At 37.3% G+C, this 27,264-nt stretch overlaps 2 protein-coding genes across 3 annotated transcripts in view; one reads left to right on the forward strand and one right to left on the reverse strand.

The window, feature by feature from the left end:
- The window catches only part of WASHC4 (WASH complex subunit 4), a 60,754-nt gene extending 42,872 nt beyond the window's left edge, over positions 1 to 17,882 (forward strand). For both annotated transcript variants that reach the window (XM_030320426.2, XM_030320427.1), the window contains 8 exons: positions 798 to 906; positions 5,590 to 5,656; positions 6,099 to 6,185; positions 9,762 to 9,909; positions 12,297 to 12,393; positions 12,908 to 13,104; positions 13,365 to 13,461; positions 15,619 to 17,882. In XM_030320426.2, coding sequence (XP_030176286.1) covers positions 798 to 906; positions 5,590 to 5,656; positions 6,099 to 6,185; positions 9,762 to 9,909; positions 12,297 to 12,393; positions 12,908 to 13,104; positions 13,365 to 13,461; positions 15,619 to 15,686 — 870 coding nt within the window. In that variant the 3' untranslated portion in view covers positions 15,687 to 17,882. The remainder of the gene's footprint in view (positions 1 to 797; positions 907 to 5,589; positions 5,657 to 6,098; positions 6,186 to 9,761; positions 9,910 to 12,296; positions 12,394 to 12,907; positions 13,105 to 13,364; positions 13,462 to 15,618) is intronic.
- Positions 17,883 to 22,905: 5,023 nt separating this feature from the next.
- APPL2 (adaptor protein, phosphotyrosine interacting with PH domain and leucine zipper 2) overlaps positions 22,906 to 27,264 on the reverse strand; it is a 54,149-nt gene continuing 49,790 nt past the window's right edge. Inside the window, exons 18-21 of the mRNA XM_030320430.2 lie at positions 26,353 to 26,389; positions 26,027 to 26,167; positions 25,242 to 25,289; positions 22,906 to 24,018 (exon numbers count right to left, since the gene is read on the reverse strand). Coding sequence (XP_030176290.1) covers positions 23,884 to 24,018; positions 25,242 to 25,289; positions 26,027 to 26,167; positions 26,353 to 26,389 — 361 coding nt within the window. The 3' untranslated portion in view covers positions 22,906 to 23,883. The remainder of the gene's footprint in view (positions 24,019 to 25,241; positions 25,290 to 26,026; positions 26,168 to 26,352; positions 26,390 to 27,264) is intronic.

The following is a 27,264-nucleotide window of genomic DNA, read 5'->3' on the forward strand; positions in this document are numbered from 1 at the left end:
CATGGTTTTTATATGGGTTTTGTATTTTAGATGGGTTTTATATTTGATTTGCCACATATAGAACTATTTTAATTGCTCTTTAGCATCACCTAATTTCAACCGTCTAGTATTCTAGGTGGTGGTTTTCATCAATGTCACAGCAGTAAAATACTATTTCCTAGTAAAATAACTGAATAAAATTATAGATTACAATTATAAGTAGAGAATTATATCAGCTCCTTTTTATTGGAACAAATTACTAGTATTCAGAGAAGTGATCATTCTATTGTTTATGAGAATTATTTCCATTTGTTAATATAAAATGAGTAATTTTCTCTTTTAATTAGCTAAGACTTGAAAAACCATTTTTTATTAGTGATGGCAATTAGAAATTTTGGCTCAGCTGATGTATGTTATTTGGGAAGGAGTGTGTTTATATATGCAATACCTATTTTGCCACAGGAACTTGGCTGCACGACACTGAAGAAGTGTTTCTAGGAGGAATTGGTTCCTTTTATCTATTGATAGAGTAGTTGGATGTTGGGAGACTAATAATGGTGATGGAAAACTGAAGTTTGGTGGCTTTAATAATTATTTTCCTTAGCTAGTGACAAAAAGAAATTTAATTTGTATTGACCTTAAACATTGGTAGCTTTCGTGCTATAAATTTTGTCATTAGATTTAAGTGATTTTTTTTTTTTAAGCACAGTGGAAATACAAAATTAGAAAGGAAAATGGTATTAGCGTGGTTGATTTTGTAGGCATTTTATGCTTTAGGGGTTTTGTTAATAAAGGTAGTCTTTAAATTATCTCTTTAGTATCCTTTTGAAAGAGCAGAAAAATTTAATCGAGGCATCAGAAAACTTGGAATTACCCCAGAAGGACAAAGCTACCTTGATCAGTTCAGGCAACTCATCAGCCAGATTGGTAAGTTATTATAAAAGAGTTGGGAAATAAAGTACAAATTCCAAGTAGCCATCTCCTTGAATATCTCATATAAATAAACAATTTAATATGTGAGTGCCTGAGATCAGCTTTATTCCACTGAGTCATTTTCTTACCAAAAGATTTTCAAGTATGATTACACTGTTGGTGCAGAAATAATTGATAGACTGTGGGACTGTGGACTAAAAGAAATTCAATAAAACCTCTTCAATTCAATTAAAAATATATTTACCTCGTCTCAAATATGCTCATATTAGATTGTAACTATTTATTAGGTACTTACTCTGTTCATGGCACTGTTCTGGGCTTTTAAAATGGGCTCCCTGAAGTTATAGCCTCAATGCAGAGGCATAAAATAATTTATGTGAAAAGTTAATTAGTAACATAAGTAAATAAGTTACATTACTTACAAATAAGTTTGGTTAAGGTTGAAATATTAAATGTTACAATTTTCTGTTATTTCACATTTGTATATAATTTCTTGAGTTGTCCTGCCTTATAGGTAGAACTAGTTTCCCAAAACGTGTTACATTATATTTAAAAGCAAGAACTACATTTAAAAATAATTGTAGATTAACAAAACTGTGTACTTATTTAAGCTTTCCACAAAATGCCTGTGCAGGAGGCAGGTAATCATCATTTTAAAGATGAAAAAAGAAAAACTCAGACAAATAAATAGTATTGCTAGGACTTAAACTGGTTTTTTGGCTGAAGTCCAGAGGTATTCTGTATTCTTCACAATTGTAGACACTAAACAGTAAATTCTTATTGACTACACTTTGGTAAACTTATGCTTCCTGAGATTCGTTCATTCATTTATGAAACATTTACTAAGAATCTGTTATACCAAATACTCTTCTAGATGCTGAGAATACAAATAGCCTTTGTTCTCAAGGGGCTTTAAATTTACTAGTGGGAAAGGTGTTACAAGGATTTAGTTCTGGAGTAAAGTCACTGAACACTAGCTTAAGTTTTATAAATTAGTTATGTTTATTTTTTTTTTGAGAGAGAACACGAGCAGGGGAGGGGAGAGAGAGAGAGAGAGAGGGAGACACAGAATCTGAAGCAGGCTCCAGGCCCTGAGCTGTCAGCACAGAGCCCGACGTGGGGTTTGAACTCACGGACCTCAAGGTCATGACCTTAGCCGAAGTCGGATGCTTAACTGACCGAGCCACCCAGGCGCCCCTGCATATTAGACATTTCTATAAGAACTTAGAATTTTAAATTTGTCATTTTTTTTCTTATTTTAAGCAATTTAATAAGGAGATTTGTCCCACAAGTAGTTTCCTCATAGAGACATTTGATGTCATTAGACCGTAAGCTTCTGGAGCAGTAGATCTTAGCCCTTTTTGAGAATATGATGAAAACTCTGAATTGGTTTTTCCCCAGAATAGTGCCCATATACTACACATACAGTTCCACATGTTGTTATACCAGAGTTAAGGTGCTTAAGGTCAGAGTCCAGGGACCTCAGACTTAGAGCTGTTTTTCTAAAGCAGCACTGCCTAAAACTTCATTTATTTGCAACTTCATTTATTCATACTGATTATGTATCAGAGTTCCTCTTCCCCACATGTGAATACTGCTTGCACTATTATTTATTTAATGTTTTAATATTTTTTAAAGTATAATTTTGTCCTATGAAATAGTCCTTAAATTATTGAAGATGACTGTGCTGCTAGTCATCTTCCCCCATACACATTCTCCCCCTAACACATAAAATCATGTCACGTCACTTGCCACCAGGAGGCATTCAGCATTTGATGAATATTATCCTTTTTACTTTGTAACAAAATTTTATTCTTTACTCTCTTCTTAGAAAATACAAATTCTTTATCTCCATATAAACATAGTAATGTGTTTTTGAGTCTGTTAAATATATTGGGAAAAGGAGTAAGAAATCTCAGAGTTGGGAGCAAAAGGAAAAGTCCTTTTGTCTAATACTGAAATAATCAGTACCACCACTAACATTTATTGAACATCTGTGTGCCAAGGCTTTGCTGAGTGCTTTGTGTGTTCTAACTCCTATAAAACTCACAATGTTATGAGTATTGCTGTTTATTAATTCTGCAGGTATTTACTGAGGGCAACAAATGTTTCTAGGTGCTGATGATATATAGGGCACTAAACAAAATCTTTACCCTGTAGAGCTTAATTTAACAGATGAGGAGACAGAAATACAAAGTTTATAACTTGACCTAGATCTTCTAGCTAAAAAGTGGCAGAGTCCATTGAACCCAAGAAATCTGGCTTCAGAGAGTTCCTCTTAACTGTTGCTCTATACTTGCCTCTCAATAGCACATTTTGATCTGCTGGATGTTGGTCTGCTAATTGTAGGAAAACAATGAAACTAGATATTTTATATTTGTAAGACACATATTAGGGAAACATTTTAACATCATCTCTCATCTTGGGATAGCCCTAAAAATAGATTCAGTGATACCTATTTTGAGAGTTTTTAAAAACATCAGATGAGATAGTTTATGTAAAGAATGTATTGTAATGATTGTGAAATACTAACTTTACCTTTTTGTCCTTTCTCCCAACTCATTTCAATTCAGTTTAGCAATACATAGATGACTCGTGAACAATACGTGTTTGAATTGTGCAAGTCTGCTTATATGTATATGTTTTCATACTATTGTAGTACTATAATTGTGTTTTCTCTTCCTTATGATTTTTTTAAATTTAAATTTATGTTAGTTAACATGCAGTGTAGTCTTGGCTTCAGGAGTGGAACACGGTGATTCATCTCCTACATATGACACCCAGTGTTCATCCCTAAAACTGCCCTCCTTAATGCCCATCACACATATAACCCATGCCCTCCCAGCAACCCTCAGTTTGTTCTCTGTATTTAAGAGTCTCTTATGGTTTGCCTCCCTCTCTGTTTTTATCTTTTCTTAATAACATTTTCTTTTCTCTAGCTTACTATATATTGTAAGAATGCAATATACAATACACATAACATACAAAAAGTGTGTTAATGGACTTTGTCACTGGTTAAGGCCTCTGATTAACTGTAGGCTGTAAGTAGTTAAAAGTTATACACAGATTTTCAACTGTGGGGGTCTTGGGGGGTCCGGCACCCCTAGCTCCATGTTCAAGGGTCAAGTGTATTATTGAATTCCTACTATGTGTAGGGGTGGAGCAGTGAGAACAGAAGCTGTGCCATGGATCTTGCATGCCAGTTGGGGGAGACACAAAGACACAGAATATGTCACTGTTAAGTGCTGGCTAAGAAGGTGTAATGGTTCTGGCCAATGGTATTCAGTGATGGTCAGGGAAAACTCTAAGGAGCAGGGACCTAAATGATACTGGGGAATAAGTCATGTGTGTATTCAGGGAAGGAGCATACCAGAGCGAGGCCACTGGAAGTGCCAAAGCCCTGGGTCTGTCTGGCATTTTGGGGACCTAGGGGCTGGAATGGAGGAGTTAGTAGAGTCCTGAGTGGTAGGGCAGGATATCAGAACAGCAGCAAGGGCACGATCACACAGGGCTTTGTTGACCACATAAGAGATTTGGGTTTTATTGAGATGGAAAGCCATTGTAGGGTTTCCAGAAAAGGAAGGATATGTACCCACCTACTTTGAAAAGAACCACCAGCACTGCTGCTATGTAGATAAAAGATCGGGGAGCAGGATGCTGACGGTGGAAGATTGGGGAGCAGGAGGTCTTTGCATATTGCAGAGGTGTAGGCAAGAGATGTGGTGGTTTGGAAGAGGATCATAGCTGTGAACGTGAAAAGTGGTGGGATTGTGGCTACATTCTGAAGGTGGGGCCATTATAATTTGCCCATTGATTAGATATGAAGTATGGAAGAAAGAAAGGAGTCGGGGATGACTTCAGGACATTTTGCCTGAGCAGTTAGAAGGATGGAAATGTCAGTTTCTGAGATAGGAAATATAATAGGGTGAAGATCTTGAGTTTGACTTAAACATTAAATTAAAAATTCTTAGTCTTGTAGGTGTAGGCATTGACTAAAAAAGCCTGAAGGAGTAGTCCAGGTTGGAGATGTGATTTGGGGGCATCAAGTAAAGACCTCTTGGTATCACTTCCAGCTGTATTGGTGGGGAGGGGTTGGTCTGGCAAGCACTCAGTGTGAGAATGAAGAACTTTAAAATGTTTGTTTTTAAACATGTAGTCAGCGGGGCGCCTGGGTGGCGCAGTCGGTTAAGCTTCCGACTTCAGCCAGGTCACGATCTCGCGGTCCGTGAGTTCGAGCCCCGCGTCAGGCTCTGGGCTGATGGCTCAGAGCCTGGAGCCTGTTTCCGATTCTGTGTCTCCCTCTCTCTCTGCCCCTCCTCCGTTCATGCTCTTTCTCTCTCTGTCCCAAAAATAAATAAACATTGAAAAAAAAAATTTAAAAAAAAAATAAAAAAAATAAACATGTAGTCAGCATTTAGTGAATTTAGTTTATCAAATGCCAGTCACATTTATTTTTAAGATATTTAATATAGCTGTGTATAAGTAGGTATATTTATATTTTAAGTGCACAAATATGTAAGTTTCACTTTTATGGAGTAAGAAAGTAAAAGAGAGAAGAATCTTTTAGTACTTAGGAATAGAAACCCTGTAATTGCTATATGTGACTGTATTCCTGATTGTTAGAGTTTAGACTTACTTGAATAAATATCTGATTTGTGTCTGTGTGTCATTTTTAAGGTAATGCTATGGGCTATATACGAATGATAAGATCTGGTGGCCTTCATTGCAGCAGCAATGCCATTAGGTATGAATGCAAACATTTTTGTCTTATGCTATTTAAAAATTTTATGTCATTTAAATTTATTGTAGGTGGTATTGTAGAGAAGTTTTTTTTTCTTACTGATATATTTTGAGATAAATGTGGAAGAAGACCATTAGTTCTGGTTATATTTTTTTCTTCTTGAATTTTAAGATTATAGCAGACCTTTGAAAATTTTTTTTCTCTTGAAGATATAGTTATCAGTACACTTTGTGAATGGTTCTAAAGATTACATGATTTTAAGGATTAAATTTGATTATTCAGATCTAAAGGTCAGTTTTAGAACTAAATTGGTTATATTAGTAATATAACAGAAAAAATTCTTTCCAGATGATATAGTTGAAAAATTTGGAGTCTTATAGTAGCCCTCCATATCTCTGTCAATTACTCCTATTTAACTTAATAAAATTATTTTCCAAATTCTTAGATTTGTACCTGATCTTGAAGATATTGTAAACTTTGAAGAACTAGTAAAAGAAGAAGGTCTTGCAGAAGAAACGTTGAGAGCAGCAAGGTAGGGCACCTGGGTGGCTCAGTCGGTTAAATGTCCGACTCTTGACCTCGGCTCAGGTCATGATCTCACGGTTCATGGGATTCAGTCTCGGATTGGGCTCCGCACTGGCAGTGCAGAGCCTGCTTGGGATTCTCTCTCTCTCTTTCTCTCCTCTCTCTTTCTCAAATAAATTGATAAACATTAAAAAACAAGGTTAAAATCTAATTTCGGAATAATCTAAATTTGGAGATTTTAAAAAGTATATGTTTATATAAAAACATTTTAAAGGGGGAGATTAGAAGGTAATATATAAACTTATGTTTTTGTGTTTTTATTATATAAGTTATGGTCTCAGTTTATGAGATTCAGTTTTTTTAAGACTGCAGTATTCTGAGATTTTTCCAACTTCACTAAAAAGTTATCTTCTAGAACACGCTATCTAATATAGTAGCCCCTAGCCACTTGCGGCTGTTGAGCATATGAAATGTGACTAGTCCAAATTGAAATGTGCTGAAGTACAAAGTATATAAGTAACTTTGAGGATTTAGTCTAAAAAATGCCAAATATCTCATTGGTAAAATTCACTTCACCTCTCTTTTAACTGTTTTTATATTTGTTTGCCAGCACTATTCTAGAACACCTGTCCTTTATTTCGTGTAATCTAGGCCAGCATTGTCCAGTACAGTCGCCACTGCCACATGAAGCTGTTGAACACTTGAAATAGGGCTAATGGGCCGAGGAACTGAACTTAAATTTTTATTTTATTTAAATTAGGCAAATAAGATAGCTGATGGCTATGTTATTGGACAGTGCAGATGTACAGACTTGAGTAAGTGGTGATTTTTGAACATAATTGAAAACTTGAGAGAGGCATGCAGAATTATTAAGAAATTCTTTAGAAAACTACAGATTTTATTAATAAAATCTTTATTATTATATAATAATTATTATCTAATTATAACAGTTTATTGACTCAGACATGAAGGGGCACCCCTGGACAAAGTGGACACAATTTGAGTCTCAAAAAGAATCATGGTAGAAATCAGTTAAGTGAAAAAAGAACATTAAGATACACTAAGAACATTAAGATATATTAAGTAAAAAAAGAAACCATGAATCCTACTGATGATAAGAAAGATTGGAGGAGTAGAGGGAAGGTTCCTTTTTACAGAAGAATGCCAGCTGATAGATATAGATGAGAAAATGTAGGGAGAAATCACTGTTTTGCAATCACCACAGTAAATGCTTGAAATCAGACAAAAATCATCAATAAAAATGGTTTTGGAGAGCAGAGTATTCATTTACTATCAGAAGATTATCCCACAAATTGCTCAATAACTACAAAGGAGAAAACTATCTCTATGAGGGAGAGGTTGATGTATTCCACCTTAACTCAGTGATCAAACATAGCATCACCAGTTCACAGGACACACTGACATTATGGGATCTTCTCATGCAATGTAACAGCAAGTACCTATGTTGTATTCTTGCCAGAAAGGTTTACTCTGGATTTATTTTAAGGGAGATTCTGAGACATTATCTGAGACATTCAAAGTTTGAGGCATTCCGTGAAACACCTGGCCTGGGCTCTTAAAAAATGGCATGAAGGACAAAAAAGGCAACGAGACTCTTCTAGATTAGGAAACTAAAGAGACCTGACAACCAAATGCAGTGGGTATTCCTTAATCATATCCTAGATAAGGGAAAAGGGGGGCTATACAGGACATTTGGGGGATAATTAGGGAAATTAGAACATGTGTATATTAGATAATACTGTATTTTATTTTGGGGTGTAATGATATATTGTGGCTTTGTAGGAAAATTTCTTGGCTCTTAATAGATTCATATTAAAGCACTTGTGGGCCGAGTGACAAGAAATCTGTAACTTTAAATGTTTCCAGAAAAAACAAATGTGGCAAATGTTACATGGTGAAGAGTAAATAGGTGTTCATTATACTACGTTTTAACTTTTCAACAGGCTTGAATTTTTTTTAATGAAAAAAAAATGTGTGCATATTTATGAGAATAAGGCCCCAACACAAGATTTGCTTGTGTCTATTATAGGATAGCTATAATCTATTATTTGCTTAGTCTATTATAGGATAGCTTAGTTCTTTGCCAAATTAAAGGAACCATGTACAGTTAATAATATATTTAAAGTCATTTGCCCTGAAATTACTAAATTTTGGCTTGTATGTCAAAGAAGAAAATCAGACTGTTGTCTCTTATTAAGTGATACCATCCATTTAAATATTGATGATCTTTTAAAAATATTTTTGAAGCAGTTTAAGGTCAGAGAGGTGGGATATTATCTTTTAAGATCTCTAGGGTAAAGCTGTCTGCTAATAGCAAGTTCAAATTTATGCAAAGGAGTGGATGACTGACATCAAGTGAAGGAAAGTTCATGGCAGGTGAAGTCAAGGAGTTGTGGGATTGTGATAATGAATCAGTTATCTAAATGGGCAACGGAGTCTTCCAGGATGATGGAGAACTAAAACATGTATCATAGTCCTAAGATAATAAAGGTAGGGCAATGGGTTAAAAGGTTAGTAGATGCCTGATATCAGGAAGGAGTAGCTGGGTAGTTGGATATAGTGGGATCATGAAAGTCTCAAAGGAGAGGTTTCTACCTTTTAGTGGTGGGGGAATAATAATTTGAAAGTGATGGTAGTTGTGGGGCGCCTGGGTGTCTCAGTCAGTTAAGCGTCCGATTTCAGCTCAAGTCATGATCTCGCGGTTCCTGGGTTCAAGTCCCATGTCGGGCTCTGCTTACAGCTCAGAGCCTGGAGCCTGCTTTGGATTCTGTGTCTCCTTCTCTCTCTGTCCCTTCCTCACTTGCACTCGGTCTCTCTCTCTCTCTCTCTCTCTCTCTCTCTCTCTCAAAAATAAATAAAACATTTTAAAAAGTTAACAAAAAATGTGGTGGTAGATGTAAATGAGGGATGAAGGAGAAAAAGCAGCTAATGTTTCCAAATGTTGAGTGGGAAGCTAAGTTCTTGAGGAGGAGCCAGGTTCCAGTTGAGGTAGGGAGGTATAGAAGAAGCATTAGTGAAGAGAGTTTAAAAGAGGAGTTTATTTACAATGAAATGGAATTCTACAGGGCTTATTGTGGGAAGAAGAAATATAAAACTGTTATTTTAAGGTTGAAGATGCCCTGCATATTTTATTTTAGGGAGTAAGTTCATTAAACAATTGGGATCAGCTTTTGTCCATAAGAAAATAAGTTTATTCTGAACTCCAAGGAAATTGACTTAGAAATTAGAAACGTCTTCTAACGTTTTATACTTTTGAGTACTCCCATTGAAACTGATGAGAGTTGGATTTAAAAAGCCGGACCTTCGTGGGTCATCTGGATGGCTCAGTCGGTTAACCGTCCTACTCTTGGTTTTGGCTCAGGTCATGATCTCCTGGTTCGAGGGTTTGAGCCCCACGTCGGGGTCTGTGCTGGCAGTGCAGAGCCTGCCTAGGATTCTCTCTCTCCCCTTCCCTCTGTCCCTTCCCTGCTTGCTCTCAGATTAAAAAAAAAAAAAAGAAAGAAAGAAAAAGCCACACCTTCTTTTAAGAAAGGAACCAGGTAAATATTTTTTTGTATTTTAGGCATTTGGATTCAGTCCTCAGTGATCACACACGAAATTCTGCCGAAGGCACAGAGTATTTCAAAATGCTTGTAGATGTTTTTGCTCCAGAATTTCGAAGGCCAAAGAATATACATCTTCGAAATTTCTATATCATTGTTCCCCCTCTGGTGAGTATTTTATACCCAAAATGATTTTTTTTTAAGTTAATATGTCCATTTTCTTTACAGCAGGAAATGCACATAGACTATATTACTTCCTGGTTATAGGTAAAACTTAAATGTAATCTCCGTGAATATGGCCTAGGAATTTTACTTAACTAGTTATGCAGAATGAGACTTAAGATAGATTTTTATTTGTTTGTAACTGCTAGAAAAATCCTAGTATGATTTAAAGTGAGTGTACATCAGGCACCTGGGTGGCTCAGTCGGTTAAGTGTCCAACTCTTGATTTCGGCTTAGGTCATGATCTCATGGTTTGTGAGTTCAAGCCCCATGTCAGGCTCTGTGCTGATAGCATGGCGGCTGCTTGGGATCCTCCCTCTCTACGCCTCCCCAACTCGTGCTCTCTCTCTCTCAAAATAAACTTTAAATTGAGTGTACATCATTATATATGTATCATATAATCTTCGGGCTGAATTACACCATAATATTGTAAGTGATTAATGTAGACCAACTTTAACTGTTACAATATGAAGTTATTTCTAACACATCTCTTGAAAGTATTACTGTTTAAGGACAACTTCTGTATTCAGTAGTAAATACTAACATCTAGACTAAATTTTTAGTGCTTCCTCATAGTATACAGAGTGTCCACTGCTCTAATTCTGTATAGTTGCAACCAAAAAGTAGCTCAAGTTATCCAAGATCACATTATACAAACAGTGGTTGCAGTGCAGAAAATGGAGTTAAGAGATTAGAGAGGCTTATACTAGCAATAAGAGTTACGTTTCCCTAAAGATTTCTATAATAAAACTTTTTTTAAAATTGTAAATGGGTAAGTCTAAAATCTAAATATCACTAAACAAATGTAACCTTTTGGTTACATCTTAACTTGGAGAGTAATAAATTTTCATATTGCTGCCTGACTTGTTAACACATATCCTCTTACATATTACTATTATTATCCTTTGAAAGCAGCAGATGGTTTGTAGCCACCTTTTCTTTGTAAATGTTCTCTTACACTGTTTTTTTAATATGTTTATTGTTAATGCGCTATCATAATTACATGTCATAACTGTGATGTAGCAGAAGTGTCCATATTCATCTGATAAATACTATCTTTTCATCTTAAGACAGTGTCAAACTGGAGGCAGATTTGTCTTATACTCTGTAACAGTGTAGTTAACTTAGGGTGACTTCTTACCATGTGTCTTGAACTTGAAGGACAGCATACTGCAGACATGGTGAACAGCGGTCCGGGAGTTTAAGGAAGAGTGGAGTTGTGCAGGGCAACTGTCAGAATTCTAGGACAGAAGGACACGAAGTGTAGGACACTCTGCTTGTGCTTGAGTTTATCATTGAATTCTAGAAAGAAGACAAACATAAATGAGATATCAAAAAAAGATTTAACCATTTGTAAAGATTTCACAAATATGTGATTGATTGCCAAGTGAGTTTTACACGCATAAAAGTGAAAGTTGATATTGTTTCCAACAAAATAGGCTGTTATAGTACTTTTCACATGTATCACAATTATTTTTACAGGTCTCTACCCTTCTACAACTGTGCTATCCGTATATAGCCACAAGTGGCTGCTTAAATTTAAGTTAATTAAAATTTTATATGATAAAAAATCTAGTTCCTCAGTTTTGTGAGCCACATTTCAAGTTCTCAGTGGCCATATGTGGCTAGTGGCTTACTGTATTGGATAGTACAGATATACGATATTTCTGTCATTGCTGAGAGTGCTGCTCTAGAGTGTGGACTTTTTGATGGTATTCATTTTTTTATCGTAGTTACTTAATACCTGATAGAAGTTTCAGTAAATCTTTATTGAATAAATGACAAGGTATTTTGTAAGAGCTGAATTTTTAGAAAAGCCTTTTTGGGGGGAATTCATTTCTCCAGATGACTCATTCTTTAACCCAGAATCTGATAAGAAATAGTATTTTAGAATGAATTGGGCAGAAGCAAGGACTACCACACATAAGAGCACTTATGCTTTGAAGTAAATAAAGCAGGCCTACTTTTCTGATTCCAGCTTTCACTTAGAGTGTGACTTTGGACAAGTTACTCAGCCTCTAGGCTTCAGTGTTCTCATCTGCAAAATGTTCATAATATTTTATAATGAACCATATACAAGGCACTGTGGTTAGGGTAAGTGGTGATCGAGGGAGGGCTTGTAGTTAGAGGACTTGGAAAGAAGAGCCGTTAGAAGATACTTGTACAGATTGTGATCTCACCAGGGGACTATTTATAGGAGGAAGATGTCTCAAATCAAAAGGACAGGAATCTAGAAGGGTTCCTATTTATAATTTTTGAAATGTCTCCTTTATGAACTAAATTCTGAAGATATTTTAGCCCAGTTGTTTCTCTAATATGTTACATCTTTTTAGACCCTCAACTTTGTAGAGCATTCCATTAGCTGCAAGGAGAAATTGAATAAAAAAAACAAAATTGGAGCTGCTTTTACTGATGATGGCTTTGCCATGGGTAAGCTTAATGCAATTGTTTTTCCATTAATTTTATGTTCATTATTACCATGGATTTTAAGAAACATTTGCTTAATAGATCTGTGTGCTCTTGGTAGATTTGTTTTTCGGGAGCAGTGTTTACTCTTTATTTTTTAACTGGGTCATCTGATTAATAATACTTATCTTCCATCAAGTGTAACTATCATTCACACCCACCTGGTATTGCTAATCACTTAGTTTCATTAGATGTAATGTTTAGACTTTGTTGGGGTGGTGGCTTTAAGAGCTTTTAGCATTTTGTGTTGAGTTCCCCTGTAGCTTCCTCAGTTGCTGTCAAATAGCAGCGGAAGTTTTTCCCCACCCCTCAGCGTGTTACCTGTAAGTGATTTTCATGGCCATGTTGTTTCTTTTTTTCTTGATTGTCTTATTTTTAGTTCTGTATACTTTCACTTTGTTTTTTTTTTTTTTTAAAGGAGTAGAATACAACTTCTGTACTCATTGTAATTTGGCTTTGGTTTTGCTAATGACTGCAGGTGTGGCTTACATTTTGAAGCTTTTGGATCAGTACCAGGAATTTGACTCACTTCATTGGTTCCAGTCTGTTAGAGAGAAGTACCTGAAGGAGATAAGAGCAGTTGCTAAGCAACAGAATGTGCAGTCAACTAGTCAAGATGAAAAGCTGCTACAAACCATGAATCTCACTCAGAAGCGACTGGATGTGTATCTACAGGTAGAGGATAGTAGTAGTCAAATCTGCTTTGATATTTATGATACCCATTCTTGATATCTGAAAACAAATCCTATAGAAACCTCCATTTAAACAGGATGAATAGTGGTAATAGGTATATTTTAAAAGGAATGGCATTTGGAAGCCATTTGATTCAGATATTAAAAATGGATGGATTACTAAATGCAGTTTCTGTATTTATGATTTCCACAGTTATTTATGAATATTTTCAGCTTTTACTTTACATGTTTTTATTTACTTAGGAATTTGAATTGCTCTATTTCTCACTGAGCAGTGCAAGAATTTTCTTCAGAGCAGACAAGACTGCAGCTGAAGAAAACCAAGAAAAGAAAGAAAAAGGTCAGTGAGTGGCTTAAATTTGGAAAGACCAGTAAATCTTTCTTTAACAGACACTAATGTCCCATTTTATCTAGTCAGAATTCCAGCTTCCTTTTCCTTTTGGAAAATAATTTAGACCTAGAAATGCCCTTTTTTTTTTTTTTTTTTTGAAGTACAGCCTACATGCATCATTTGTGAATCTGAATAGAAATTTACATAGTTTTTACATTTCATTCTGGAGTAACTTTTTGTTGAGTTTCATCATAATTTAAATAAAATTTAACAAGTTTAGTTTTTCTTTCACCCTTCAACTTGTGTCAGACAAGAAGGAACAAATTAGGAGGAACACTAGAATGTAGTAGAGCTGCTAACTAGACACTGACTGAGTGAGATGGGGCAGATGGCTGAGGAGGTGGCAGATTGTAGGGACCCCATTTCGTATCATGGTGAGCGGCCTCCCGCCCTCCTCCGCAACCAGGCCTTGGAGAATCAGAGTTTACAGTGCAGCCACGAGAACCGATCGTCTTGTCCAGATCGTCTTGTCTATTGTATTCTTTGTAGGATGATATAAATTGCTTATTATTGCATAGTTAAGGCTGCACATGATACATTTCTCCCCAGTTTAAAATTTAGGAATAATTTCTTCCCTGAAGAATGGTTGTTTCCTTTTTTCTGTTATAGAAATTATGTAATTTAGGTTTTCCTCTGCTCGGTAGCTTAAAGCTTGGTACAGCAGCTGAGTTGAGTTTTCATGTTTTTCCTATATCCTTACTTGTATTTCACAAATCAAGGCATAAAATTTACATTTTATAAAATAAGATGTTTTTATTAATCTTACTTTGTTAAATTTTAAAATACATATATATTTTACACTGAATTTGGGTAGACCACTTATATCAAGTAACCTATTCCCTGATACTGTTGCATAAATTAAATATGTTAATAATTAGCATACAGAAGCTTTTTTGGAATCTAATAATTGTGTGCTTGAAAGTGATTTCAGGCTGTTACCTGGAAGATACTCAGTATTTATTACATGAAAATATGTATATATTCTGTTTGGGTCCCTTTCCAAGGCTAAAGTAAATTGGAAGACTTTGAGTGAATTTGATCTAAATTGTGAAGAAACTCAGTTATTGCTTAGGTTCTGCTCAGGCATTTCATGCGAGAACCTTGTCTCCAGCCAAGCTTATACTTACTTTAAGGCCTAAAACATTAAGGCAGAACAAACCTTTTGGTCTCAGTGGAAGTCCTTGCTCTGGATTGTTCTTAAGGAACTCACTATGATTCTGGTTGACGCGTCTCAGCCACATCAACCACCGAGGTGGTTCTTCTGTTGCAAAACTCTGTCTTAGCTAAAGGTTGCTCAGATATGTAGTCAGAGTTGCAGGGTACATGAGATAGTTTTCCTCTGTTAATGAAATGTGTGCATGTGGTATTTCATACACAAAAAAAGAGGAATTCATTTTATCACAGTCATAATAAAAAGCTGCTTTAAAAAATGAATTACAAACACAGATGGAAGGCTACTTATTCTGGACAATTTTATATGTGAATTTGCAGCAATGTCTCTGGCAATAACAGCAGTGCACTATAATAGTGATTTCTTGGCCTGGCTGGGGGAACCGGCTGAGGGGCAGCATGCCTTCAAATGCGCCAGGTGAAACTCCACGTGGCCCACATGCAGTTCTGAACTCTCACAAGTCTACACCCCTATTAAGTACCAGTCAGGGGGCGCCTGGGTGGCGCAGTCGGTTAAGCGTCCGACTTCAGCCAGGTCACGATCTCGCCGTCCGTGAGTTCGAGCCCCGCGTCAGGCTCTGGGCTGATGGCTCAGAGCCTGGAGCCTGTTTCCGATTCTGTCTCCCTCTCTCTCTGCCCCTCCCCCATTCATGCTCTGTCTCTCTCTGTCCCAAAAATAAATAAACGTTGAAAAAAAAAATTAAAAAAAAAAAAAAAAAGTACCAGTCAGAACGTTACCTTTGCAAAATTTAGCTCAGATTTCTAAAAAATTAAGGTAACTAAACTACATATACATTGTAATATTAGAGAGCTATTTGGTAGATGCACATTTTCTTAATTTGAAATTTAGCAGGTAGCTCTTCTCAATTTTTACTTAATTCATTTTTTAAAAATGAATATACATCTGTCCATTGTTATTTTCACCCACGCTTCCAGAAGAGACCAAAACAAGCAATGGAGACCTGTCCGACAGCACTGTGTCTGCAGATCCTGTTGTCAAATGATACCGATGGTATGCGTTGCCCCTCAGAAGTCATCAGAATTTTGTCAGTACTGTTGCCAGTGAAATGGATGTTAGCAAGCTAATGGTGAAGTGTTTCCTGGGCCACATCTCTGGTAACAGGTAGATGTTGCAACTCTTTAAGGCGGTGCTGCTGAGTCCATTCTTCTTCTGAAGGCTCAATCTTCTTTCTAAAGGTTGAGAATGAGATTTTCAGTTGGGTTTTTGCCTGGACTTGAGGCTAGCAGATGTGCCTGGGGAGTGTTGTTTGAAGTGAAGCTGTAGAAGGGCCAAACCAAATTCCTAAACTGCCGCCTCAGATCTCTAACAATCTACATGAGGGTTTAAAACTTGTGTTTGCATATTTGATCCATATTTGCTTCAGTCATTGGAAACTCAGTGCATATCCTCTGTACAGCCAGCAAATACATGTTTAAACAAAGTGAATTAAGTCTGAAATTTATGAGGCATACATATCGACATTGTTATAACAGACATACAGAAAGATGGCTTTGATAGAGGTGAGGCACAAGTGTGCTATGTACCTTTTATGTACAGTATAAAACTGGTTCATTGTTAATTTCATGTGACTCACAAGAGCTGTTCAGGTCTTTGATAAGACATTTTATAACTAGTTTACATTGCTTTGGGAACATGTAACCTCCAACAACTGCTTTAAATTTAAGATTTACTTAATACTCAAGATGAAAGAAAATTCAGAGAAAGCCATAGAGTCCTGCTTGAAACTTCACTTTTGATTGAAGGCACTACGTGTATCAGAGAAAGTTGTATGGATTTTTATTTCTACATCCAAACTCAGGTTTCTTCTACATTAGGTTGAATTAAAGTCTTGGTGATGGTTTGGGCAGACTTTTTCTTTAAACCAAGTATAATCTAAGACATCAGATTAAGCACTGTGCAGGCTTTTTAAAAATTACCACTGTGAGAATAAAGTTCTAATAAATCATTTACTGATTTGAAAAGTACAGTAAGATTTTGAGTAAATTTAGTTCCTGGCAGGCTACAAGCTTTATTTTTGTAAAGATTACATCAGTTGATAATTAAATGGTTAATCATGGCCTATATAATCTTTGAATATAATACAGTGATACTTTTACAACGAAAACAAAGTTTAAAACTGTACACGTAATAACATCATTTGGTAAACACTTGATTTTTCCATTGCACTTGCCTATTAAGCATTTCTTTGGGTATATCCTGCAAGTAATTCTAATGTTTGATTTCCAGCTTTTGGAACACGTGTACAATGCCCTATCTGTATGCATTGATTACTGGCAGGGTAACTTTCCCAGCCCAAGATAAACACTTCCACTGTTCAAAGTCAGAAGAAACAAAATAGGTAGGAAATGTTTTTTGTTTATTATGTAAACATGACTTTCAGAATTATGAACAGTGGGTGGATTAAAGGCATTTAATATCTGTAATTCATACTAACTGTAGAAATGGCCCTAAAGCATGCTGCATAATTAGTAATTTATATTTTCATTATTGTAAATGTTTATATTAATGATCTTTTGATTGTATCAAATTCGTCACCATTTCATAGCAACAATATTTTTTTTTTTCTCTCTGACTTCCCTAAAACAATCTCCATTTTTAATAGGGGTAGAAATTGTAATTGGAAGAGAATCTGAGGTCTCTGTTCATTATCCCCACATATATCAGTTATTATCGATCTTGTGAATATTCTATAGAGTTTATATGCTGACACCATGGATACCTACAGTTGAGAAGAAAGTGATTATTATTTTGCCATTAGCTCAAAATAATGTCACTGTAATCTGGATAAATTACACATATTTGAAATAAAATCTCTGAAAAGATTAAGCATATTTAAATGCCATTAAAGTGCAGAGCAATAGGGCTTGAGTGTTTCACACCTAAGTTAATATATGCATTTGGATGATGTTTTCTTTGCTTAACATATTAATGTTAAATATTTTTTTTTTGGACATACTGTAGTTTAAAATTAGTGTGAGCATTTGTTGTAAATTCACAAACTCAATAATGTTCAAATTCTCAGGAATTAAGGACTAACCATAACTTTGTCAGTTCTAATTAAGTTTTGTAAAAGATGGCAAGTTTGTTACCTCACTTGAGTGGGGCTTCCCCCTACCCTAATTCTAAGAGAATATAATATGTATAATAAAACATTAATAAATATAATTTCAAAAGTTTATTTCCCCTGGATGTTTATGTTCAAAATTGAATGTCTTAAACCAGTACTTCTTAACATTAACCTTTTTGGAATCCCCTTTAATAGAATATAGGGAATCTGTCTTTAAAAAAATACTTGCATGCACATAGGCAAAACATTTCAAGTATAAAATTGGTATTGGCTCCTTTCCACGCAACCCAGGTGAAGAACTTTTCTTTTTCTCTTTGTACGTTCTTGATCTAATCCTTGTTGTTTTCAAATAAAAAGAACCCATGTGAATGTTTACTTTTAAATCCTAATCCTGGGAAGGGATCCTTGGTTTACAGTGTTTAATGTTAGAAATAACTCTAGTGCCATTTGCAAACATGAGTTTACTGAAACAGTAATAATAAATGAGAGCCTTTTAAATATTAATTACACTGGAGACAGGAGACACATGCCTTTTAAATACAGCTGACCCTTGAACGGCATGGTGTTTAAACTGTGTGGTGGGGGGGTGGGAAGAGTGTGCCTGGGTGGCTCAGTCAGTTATGTGTCTGACTCCTGATTTGGCTCAGATCATGATCCCAGGGTCGTGAGATTGAGCCCCGCCTCAGGCTCTGTGCTGGGTGTGGAGCCTGCTTAAGATTCTTTCTCTCCCTCTCTTTATGCCTCTTCCCCACTCATGCTCCCTTTCTCAAAAATAAAAATAAACTGTGCGGGTCCACTTATATGTGACTTTTAAAAAGAAATCCAATATAGTTCTGTAAATGTAGTTTCCTTATGATTTTAATAGCATTTTTTTCTCTAGCTTAGTTTTTTTTTAATGTTTATTTAGAGAGAGAGTGGGGCAAAGGCAGAGAGAGAATCCCAAGCAGGTTCTGCACTGCCAGCATAGAGCCCAACGTGGGGCTCGATCTCATGAACCGTGAGATCATGACCTGAGCAGAGATCAAGAATCAGATGCTACAGTGTGGAGGTTCCTCAAAAAATTAAAAATAGAACTACCCTAAGACCCAGCAATAATTCTAGGAATTTCCCCAAGGGATACCGGAGTGCTAATGCATAGGGGCACATGTACCCCAATGTTTATAGCAGCACTTTCAACAATAGCCAAATTATGGAAAGAGCCTAAATGTCCATCAACTGATGAATGGGTAAAGAAGATGCGGTTTATATCTATGATGGAATAGTACTTGGCGATGAGAAAGAATGAAATCCTGCCATTTGCAACAATGTGGATGGAACTGGAAGGTACTACGCTGAGTGAAATAAGTCAGAGAAGGACAGATATCATATGTTTTCATTCATATGTGGATCTTGAGAAACTTAGAAGACCATGGGGGAGGGGAAGGGGAAAAATAGTTGGAGGGAGGCAAACCACAAGGGACTCACTCTTAAATACAGAGAACAATCTGAGGGTGGACGACGGGGGTGGGGGAGAGGAAAATGGGTGATGGGCATTGAGGAGGGCACTTGTTGGGATGAGCACTGGATGTTGTATGGAAGCCAATTTGACAATAAATTATATTAAAAAAAAAAAATCAGACGCTTAACTGACTGGGCCACCCAGGCGCCCCTGTTAGCTTAGTTTATTGTAAGAATACGCTATATTATCCAAGTAACATCTATAATATGCGTTCATTATAAGGTTTCCAGTCAGCGGCAGGCTCTTAGTTTAAGTTTTTGGGGAGTCAAAAGTTACATGCAGAGTTTTGATTGTGCCAGGAGTTGGTGCCCCTCACCTCTGTGTTGTTCAAGGATAGGCTGTACTACACTGGAGAAACTTTCCTTGGTAAAATCTGATTACTGCTCCTTTTCTTTCCAGAGGCAGTAGTGGGAAGATTGTGGGAAAGATGGGGTAGCACCATCACATACATCATCATGTTACTTGTTGATGCTGGGTTGGCTAAATGGAAAAAGATTTTAACTAATTTTAATAATTATATGGGTTTTTTTTCCAGCTAAAGTCTGCGAAAGTTTCATACTGATGGTATTCTTTTTAAGAAAGTTTCAATGCTACAATTTTAACAGAGGTTTTTTAGATGTTAGGAAGAATTTAACACGTTATTAGAGATTTCCGCTAAAAAGAATCTGGAATATGTGGAAATCTTTAAAGTGAATATCATGCAGTGAACTCAGAGATGGTGATGGCAAAGTTAGGGCTCACTTTGATACAAAAAGTTCTTATATATAGTGTATAAGAACTCAGTTTAGGAAAATATATGGATACTTGTTGGCCTCTCTTAGTGTAAAACCTGATTTATCAGATAATCCAGTTCCCATTAGTGGAGTTAGATTCTGCAAAGGAGAGGAATTCATCTCCTGATCAGTGTAGAGATGATGTCATAATTCTGGGATCATCTTTAAAGACTATGCACTGTAGGGGCGCCTGGGTGGCTCAGTCGATTAAGCGTCCGACTTCAGGTCATGATCTTACGGTTTGTGAGTTTGAGCCCTGCATTTGGCTCTGTGCTGACAGCGCAGAGCCTGGAGCCTGCTTCACATTCTGTGTCTCCCTCTCTCTTGGCCTCTCCCCTGCTCATGTTCTCTCTTTCAAAAATTGCCATAAAAAAAATTTAAAGACTATGCATTCTGTAATGTATGCAAGATCTTTGTGTAGTGACACATTCTTTAGTAATGCCCTCATTATCGTTAAAGTGAGGGGGAAAGTTAATACTTTATATCAAGAAGCACCTATCTGTATTAGTATTACAGCATTTAATCATTTTAGAATCTGCACAAAATGCAACAGGGCATTAGAGATGTACTTTAAGGTGGTATAATTACTGCATATCAGAATAATTTTCAAAGGTTTATGTACCTAATGAGAGAAGCATTTGGTGATTGCTGTGTGGTTTCTCTGTGCTGTGTATGTCACAGAGCAGTTAGAAGCATAGACTTTGGAGCCAGACTGTGATTTGAAGCCTGCCAGCAGCTTACTTAACCTCTCTGTGCTTCATTTTCTCAGGCACAAAATGGCCTAATGATACAGAGCTTGTAGATTGAGGACTGACTTTTGTGTAAAGCACTTTATATATTAGGAAACAGTAACTACTGTGAACACTAGCTATTATGATTATTGATAGGCAGAAATGCACTTGGCATATAGTTGTTAGCTTTACTATTACTCTCTTAGGTGGAAAAGTTGGAAGATAAACAGTATGTGACTCTGAGTGGGTCTCATAAAAATTATGCCTGTTTACATGGCCCAGCTAAGTGCAGACAACGGGAGAGAAGTCCTGCACTTCCCCAGTCTGACAGCTAAACAACCAGAGGCAGTGCTGGGAAATGAAAACCGGTGAGAATAGCTGGCTAATAAAGGGTCCCATTTTCTCCCCTCCCACCTTTCATTTACATGGCACTTGATAATTTTTCATAGTGCTTTCATTTGGGGAATTTAAAGGGCAACCTTCTAAAGTTTAATATTATTTTAAAATCTATGACCCATGCACAAGAGTACATGATATGTGTGTACTGAATCAAGAATAAAACAGGACATTTGGGTAGCCACCGTACCGTGGAGGTTAAGAGCCTGTTGCTCCTGCCTGAGATGTTCCATTGTTCTTCCTCGGATCGCCGCTCCCTTTTCCACTCCGGAGGAAACCACAACGCAGAATTTTGGGGTAACTATGCCTTGCTTTTCTCTAGTGTTACAACCTATCTGTAGTTTTCTAAATAACACGGTGGTGGTTTGCAGGTTTTTAAAAAATTAATATAAATGGATTCTTACTGTATATGACTTGTCTCTTTTGAAATTCATTCATGATGATGCACATACATGTAGTCCATTTAGTTTTCCTTCTTTAGTATTGTTACACAAATACACAGATCTGTTTTGATGACATGTGGGTCACTTCCAAATTTGGGATAGTACGAACAGGGCTACTGGCTGCACGCATCTCTGTGTACCTGTGTTCAGAGTTTCTCCAGAGTTCTACTCGCAAGTGAATCTGCTAGGCCATCTACAAGTGCAACGGATACAACGCCAGACTTGTCCCGTCCCAGCAGCGGAGGAGCCTCGTGCCCATCCCAGCAGCTATGTTTCTACAGTCTGGTGTGTAATATCCCAGTGGGTTTAATTTGTATTTATTATATCAATTTTGTATATTTCTATTTAAGAACCCTTTATTTTTTATTCTGTGAAATTCCTTTATGACTTTATTTTCAATTTTTTCTAATTGCAGGAATATTTTACATATTCTGGATACTAATATTTTGTGGGTCATCTGTGCCTAATATGTGCAGTTCATTTTGTGTTTTCATTCTGTGGTTTTTTTCAATGAAGTTAGTTTTAATGGGCTTCAGTCTTTTTTTCCTATGATTTGCATACTTTGTGGCTTAGTCAGGCCACATATTTTTGAAATACGAAAAAATTAGGAAATGAAAGAAATTGATTTTAGTTTCCAACAATATTGTGTACGACTAGTTTCTTCCCTCCCACCCTGAACAATTCGAAGCAAGAAAAGGAAATTCAGGGGACTGTGGCTCTTGCAGCCTATCGGAGGACTTACCAGTTTAATACAGTTATGATACACAAATTTTTGTAAGGCATTCGCTAACACCATACTAATAATTTCATGGTATATCTCATGCTGGCTTAGTCCCTGAGGCTCACATTATAGAAGTGGACTCTGATACCCCTGTAACATTAAGTTTGGATTACAAAAGTTGTTTTATTAATCCACCATTTTGGGAGCTGTGGTGGCTCAGTCAGTTGAGCATCCCACCTCTTGATTTCGGCTTAGGTCATTGTCTCATGGTCATGAGATTGAGCCACACTGAGTGCAGGGCCTGCTTAGGATTCTCTCTCTCCGCCCCCCCCTCCTTCCCCATACTCTCTCCCTCAAAAAAAAAAAAAAAAAAAAAAAAAAAAAACCAAAACAACTTGGTACTGAGATCACATTGTTCAACCAGTGTTGAATAGTGGTATTTGATAGGGCATAATGAAATCACAGCAGAGGGGGGGAATGTACTGAGGTTTTGGAAATGAACAGCTGAAGCCACAGAACTAACTTTAGTTTTCTTCCAGGGATGTTCTAGAAAATAACCACAACAAGCAAAAGAAAGAAACAGAATGGTAGTTTTTATTTGCTAGCATTTGTTGCTAGGTTAATTTATTACAAAGACAACGGTATTCTGTTGAAACTGGTTATAATTAAACACATGGTGCCAATTCAGGATCATCATACTTCGTAGGTAGGGGTGGAATAGGATTTTTATACCAAGCCCCGCAACCAGCCATGCTTTCATTCAAGTGAGTTTTAAAATTAATTGGTCCCTTCCTTGAGGAGGGTCTGGCTCAGAAGAATCAGGAACTGGTAGAGCTTCACACGGTCTGTAGTGATCCACCACTAAAACCATACCTGAAAGACCGTAAACTTCTGAATGCTGTTTCATCAAGGTTTCCATGTAAAACTGAGCATCTTGCGTGGTGCTCGTCTGCTAGTCTTTTTATTGCATGATGTCTGAGAAAAATGATCACAACTAGACCTGCATTTTTGCTAACGCTCAGGCCCTCCAAGCGGGGCTCGCCACCTAACTGCACAAACTGATGCTGGTAGGTCCGACTGTGAGACAAGCCTGATTATAAATACACAACTTTCAGAATGACAGGCACTTAAAGCTCATTAAGGAAAATATAAAAATATATTAATAGGAAATATTTAGTGTTTATCAAATTATAAATCTAGGCTTTTATCGTTTTTTAAAAAGGGTACTTGGAGACTGAAGAGATGACATTTGAATAAAGTGAACAATGCATTTTTTCAGTAACCTTCATTCTGAGCGCTGAACAGTACAATCTAAGAAGACGACTTACCACAAAGCACCTAAAGTAACATTTGTAGATGGGTAGGAATGTTGTCAACCATTTCTCACTGTTTCCCTCCCAAGTCTCAGTATCAAGGCATCAAGAGTACATTCCACAAGCGATTGTCAGCGTTCTGAAACCAGGTCGTGGGCCTGTATGTCAGAGAAGTTGAAAACCCTTAAGGAGGTAGCTCTCCTTCCTGGGTGCTCTTTCCCCAAAGGCCCAAGAGAGTTATGCTTCAGATTCTGCGCCTCTGTTTTCATTTGGACTTCCATCATTGTCATCTGGTTGATCGTTTAACAGTACATATTTTCCATCATTGGTTAGTGGTATGGACAGCATTAATTGAGCCAATGCTTCTGGATCCTGAAGTTATGAGAGTTTAAGAAGGAGAAAAGAAAACGCTTAAAATGCACTTAAAACCCCTATGGCATGGCTTTCAGTATTCTGTAATCTAGCTTCTTTCCTTCCGGGATCTATGTGTGCCTTCAGGTGAGTCTCCTTGCTTCTCTGAAAAAGCTCAATTGCATTTTACTTCTAGACTCTAGGCCCAGGTTTTGCTCTTAGCCAAAATGTCATTCACTTAGCCAAATCATAATCATCTTCCCACAAAGAGTCCAGAGAAGAACTTCCTTTAGAATACCTTTGTCTTCTAGATCACTACCTCCTTCCTCTTTCCCTGTAAACCAAGAGTTGGCAAACTACGGCCATCTGGCTCACTGTTTTTATAAATGAAGTTTCACTGGAACACAGCCATTCATTTATATAGTATATATGGCTGCTGGAACAATAGATGAGTTGAGTAGTTGCGACAAATGTAAGCCTAAGAGGTTTCCTGTCTTGCTCTTTACAGAAGTTGATCCCTGATCAATACCATAAAATACTAACTTGCACTGCTTGCTACCATTTCTTGTATACTGGTCTTAGTCCTCCTGCCCTCCCCCAACATTAGGAAAGCTAATACGGTGCTCAGTAGCTATATGTTACTGTTTAAAAATCCAGATCATCATCAAGTTAGCTACATTCAAGCTGCCTATTGAACAGTACAGACACAGGTCATTTCCATTATTGCAGAAGTTCTACTGAACGAGAAGCCTCCTGGGGCAGGAACTGTATCTGTCTTGCTCACTGGTAGAATTCTAAGATTTTTCTTGTACAAACTTGGCTCTCAGAAGTTTGTGGGGTGAGTGAAAGATTGTAAGCCGCTGAAATACAGGGAGGTCTGGGAATCTTCACGTCTAGTACATTTCCAGGTTGATGTCTGTCTGTGACCGCTCAGAGGAGCAAGGCCTTCGAGTACATGGTAGATACTTAAAGTTTCTACCATCTTAATTTGAAAGACAGGATATCTAGCCAACAACAGCAAGCAAAAAAGTGATAACGCAGGAAGCAGTGATATTTATGAAGAACTCCACATGTGTTAACCGGTGACTGTGGCCCTAGCCAGTCTGGTAGTTAGAACACTTCAAAGGAAATCTCAAGTTTGGCCACAATGTCCAGCGAACACCATTCCTCTTTTTGAGAGAGATCTTAGTATGTCTATAGATCTTTTGAGTAGTTGTGAAAACCAGCACTAAAATGTACCTTACCTTCTGAACCGCAATGATTTCTTTTCCCAAATTAATAGCATAACATATCTGTAAGACAAGAAAAGCAGTGTTGGGCAAAGGCAGAAAGCGATAAGGGATTTTAGGAAAAAATGTGGTTATGGAAGTACAACGAGGTCACTGCTCATGTCGGTGTGGGGACAGAGGACCTGGCTGTTAAGAAGTTCATCACACGGGGCTCTGAACAGTAGAGTCCACCTGTCCTGGTCTCCGGTTGCCAATCTGTGCAGAGCAACGATATCCAGGGTAAGTGGCAACTGAAATTATCCCAGTGCTTAACATTCTTAACGGAGTACTTTCCTCCTTTCTCTCTCAATCACATTCTGCCACTGCGTGTTCGCACGCAGTGGCAAAAAGATACTTGCTGAAAGAGTTGATTAACTTTGATTAATTCCAAGTAGCAAATACGGTCACAAAAATTTTCATACTATATGAGAACAGTTTCCTGCTGTCTGCTTCGTTTGCTCTGAGACTAGATTTTCTCCATCGTAACTTCTTTCATTTTTAAAAAAGAAACTTGAAGGCAACTGCTTTTCACATTTCATCTCACCATTAACATTCTTCCTCATCACTGTTTAGAATGACACACATTTCCAAGGGAAAATTTATTCCAGTCGTTTTCTTTCAGTGGGGCCTTCCTAGAGGTATTCTCTAAACTCCTCAATGGGGGCACAAAGAATAGTCAACTAAACGCCCACGGGTGGTGCAAAACCCCTTTAAGTATCTTTGGACAGAGATATGGAATCTTAAGATGAAAAAAAACAGACCTTTTCGCCTTCTGAGTTGCTTTCAAAAACGTATGTACTCAGCGACTGTCCACCTGTGGATTCGGGCGTGCGGACCACAAAGCCGACTAGTCTCTTGTTTTCTTGATGGGCAGCAAACTGGGTGATGCTGGTGAGCTCAAACTGGAAATAACAGGAATAGACAACATCACATAACTGGAATTAAAAACAGACAAGTCATTCTCCATGGACAGCGTCACGAAAAAAGTGCACTATGAGTGACAGCTGTTAAATTTGGCAAAATCTATAAAGTGCCTACTTTGAATTAAGGAATAACTACTAAAATTAGCGTGCATGGAGGTACTTACATTGGCCCTTGTTACTTGAGTCTGAGGATCTATCAACCTGAAATTTTAAGACACGCATTATATTACACATGTTGGAGAAACCTGTATTCTTAGAAGAGTCTAGAAGTTCAGAATGAAATCACACAAACGCCCTTCTAAGGCCCGGCCGCAGCAAGGCGAGATGGCTCCATGGGACTGTCCAAAGGGAGCATGCGCCATGGGTCTGCCTGTGCTGAACCCCATGTAGTTGAAGCTCCGGGAACAGCTTTATGGAAGATTGTAACAACTGGAGACTTTCACATTTCAGTGCTTATCCAAAGGGGCAGCATTAGAATTCTTCACAGTTCTGGTGTAGAATATAGACAGATTGTATTCTGTACAGCCTGCTTCTCAGAAGACATTTATTGACTATGGTCTTTTCCTTGAAGTCTAATTTTTTTCCCCTAAATATGGGGTGGGGTGAGAAAACAGTGAGCAGATTGTAGCAAAACTATTCTGTGTCAGTTTGGGGGTGGGGGAGCACGGTCTTTTAAGAAGGTATATTCTAGGGGTGCCTGGGTGGCTCAGTTGGTTGTCAGGCTCTTCAACACTAGCTCAGGTCATGATGCCAGAGTCATGGGATTGAACCCCGCATTGGGCTCCAAGCTGGGCCTGGAGCCTGCCTGAGATGCTCTCTCCCTCTCTCTGCCCCTCCCCACTCACACGCCTGCTTGCTCTCTCAAAAAGCAAAACAAAACAAGACAAAAAAGGAAAACTTCTGTCCTATTTATAGAAGGAATAGCACATATTCTTTCTCCCCTTCCCCTCTTTCCTGCTCATTCTCAAAAATAAAAAATTTTAATTAAAAAAGAAGGTATTCTAGATGTATTCTTTAACAAAACTTTAAGCATCATCTAATAACCAGGCTGATGTATCTGGAAAATACACTGCTTT

Source organism: Lynx canadensis, chromosome B4 (assembly GCF_007474595.2).
Source record: "Lynx canadensis isolate LIC74 chromosome B4, mLynCan4.pri.v2, whole genome shotgun sequence".
NCBI lineage: Eukaryota > Metazoa > Chordata > Mammalia > Carnivora > Felidae > Lynx > Lynx canadensis.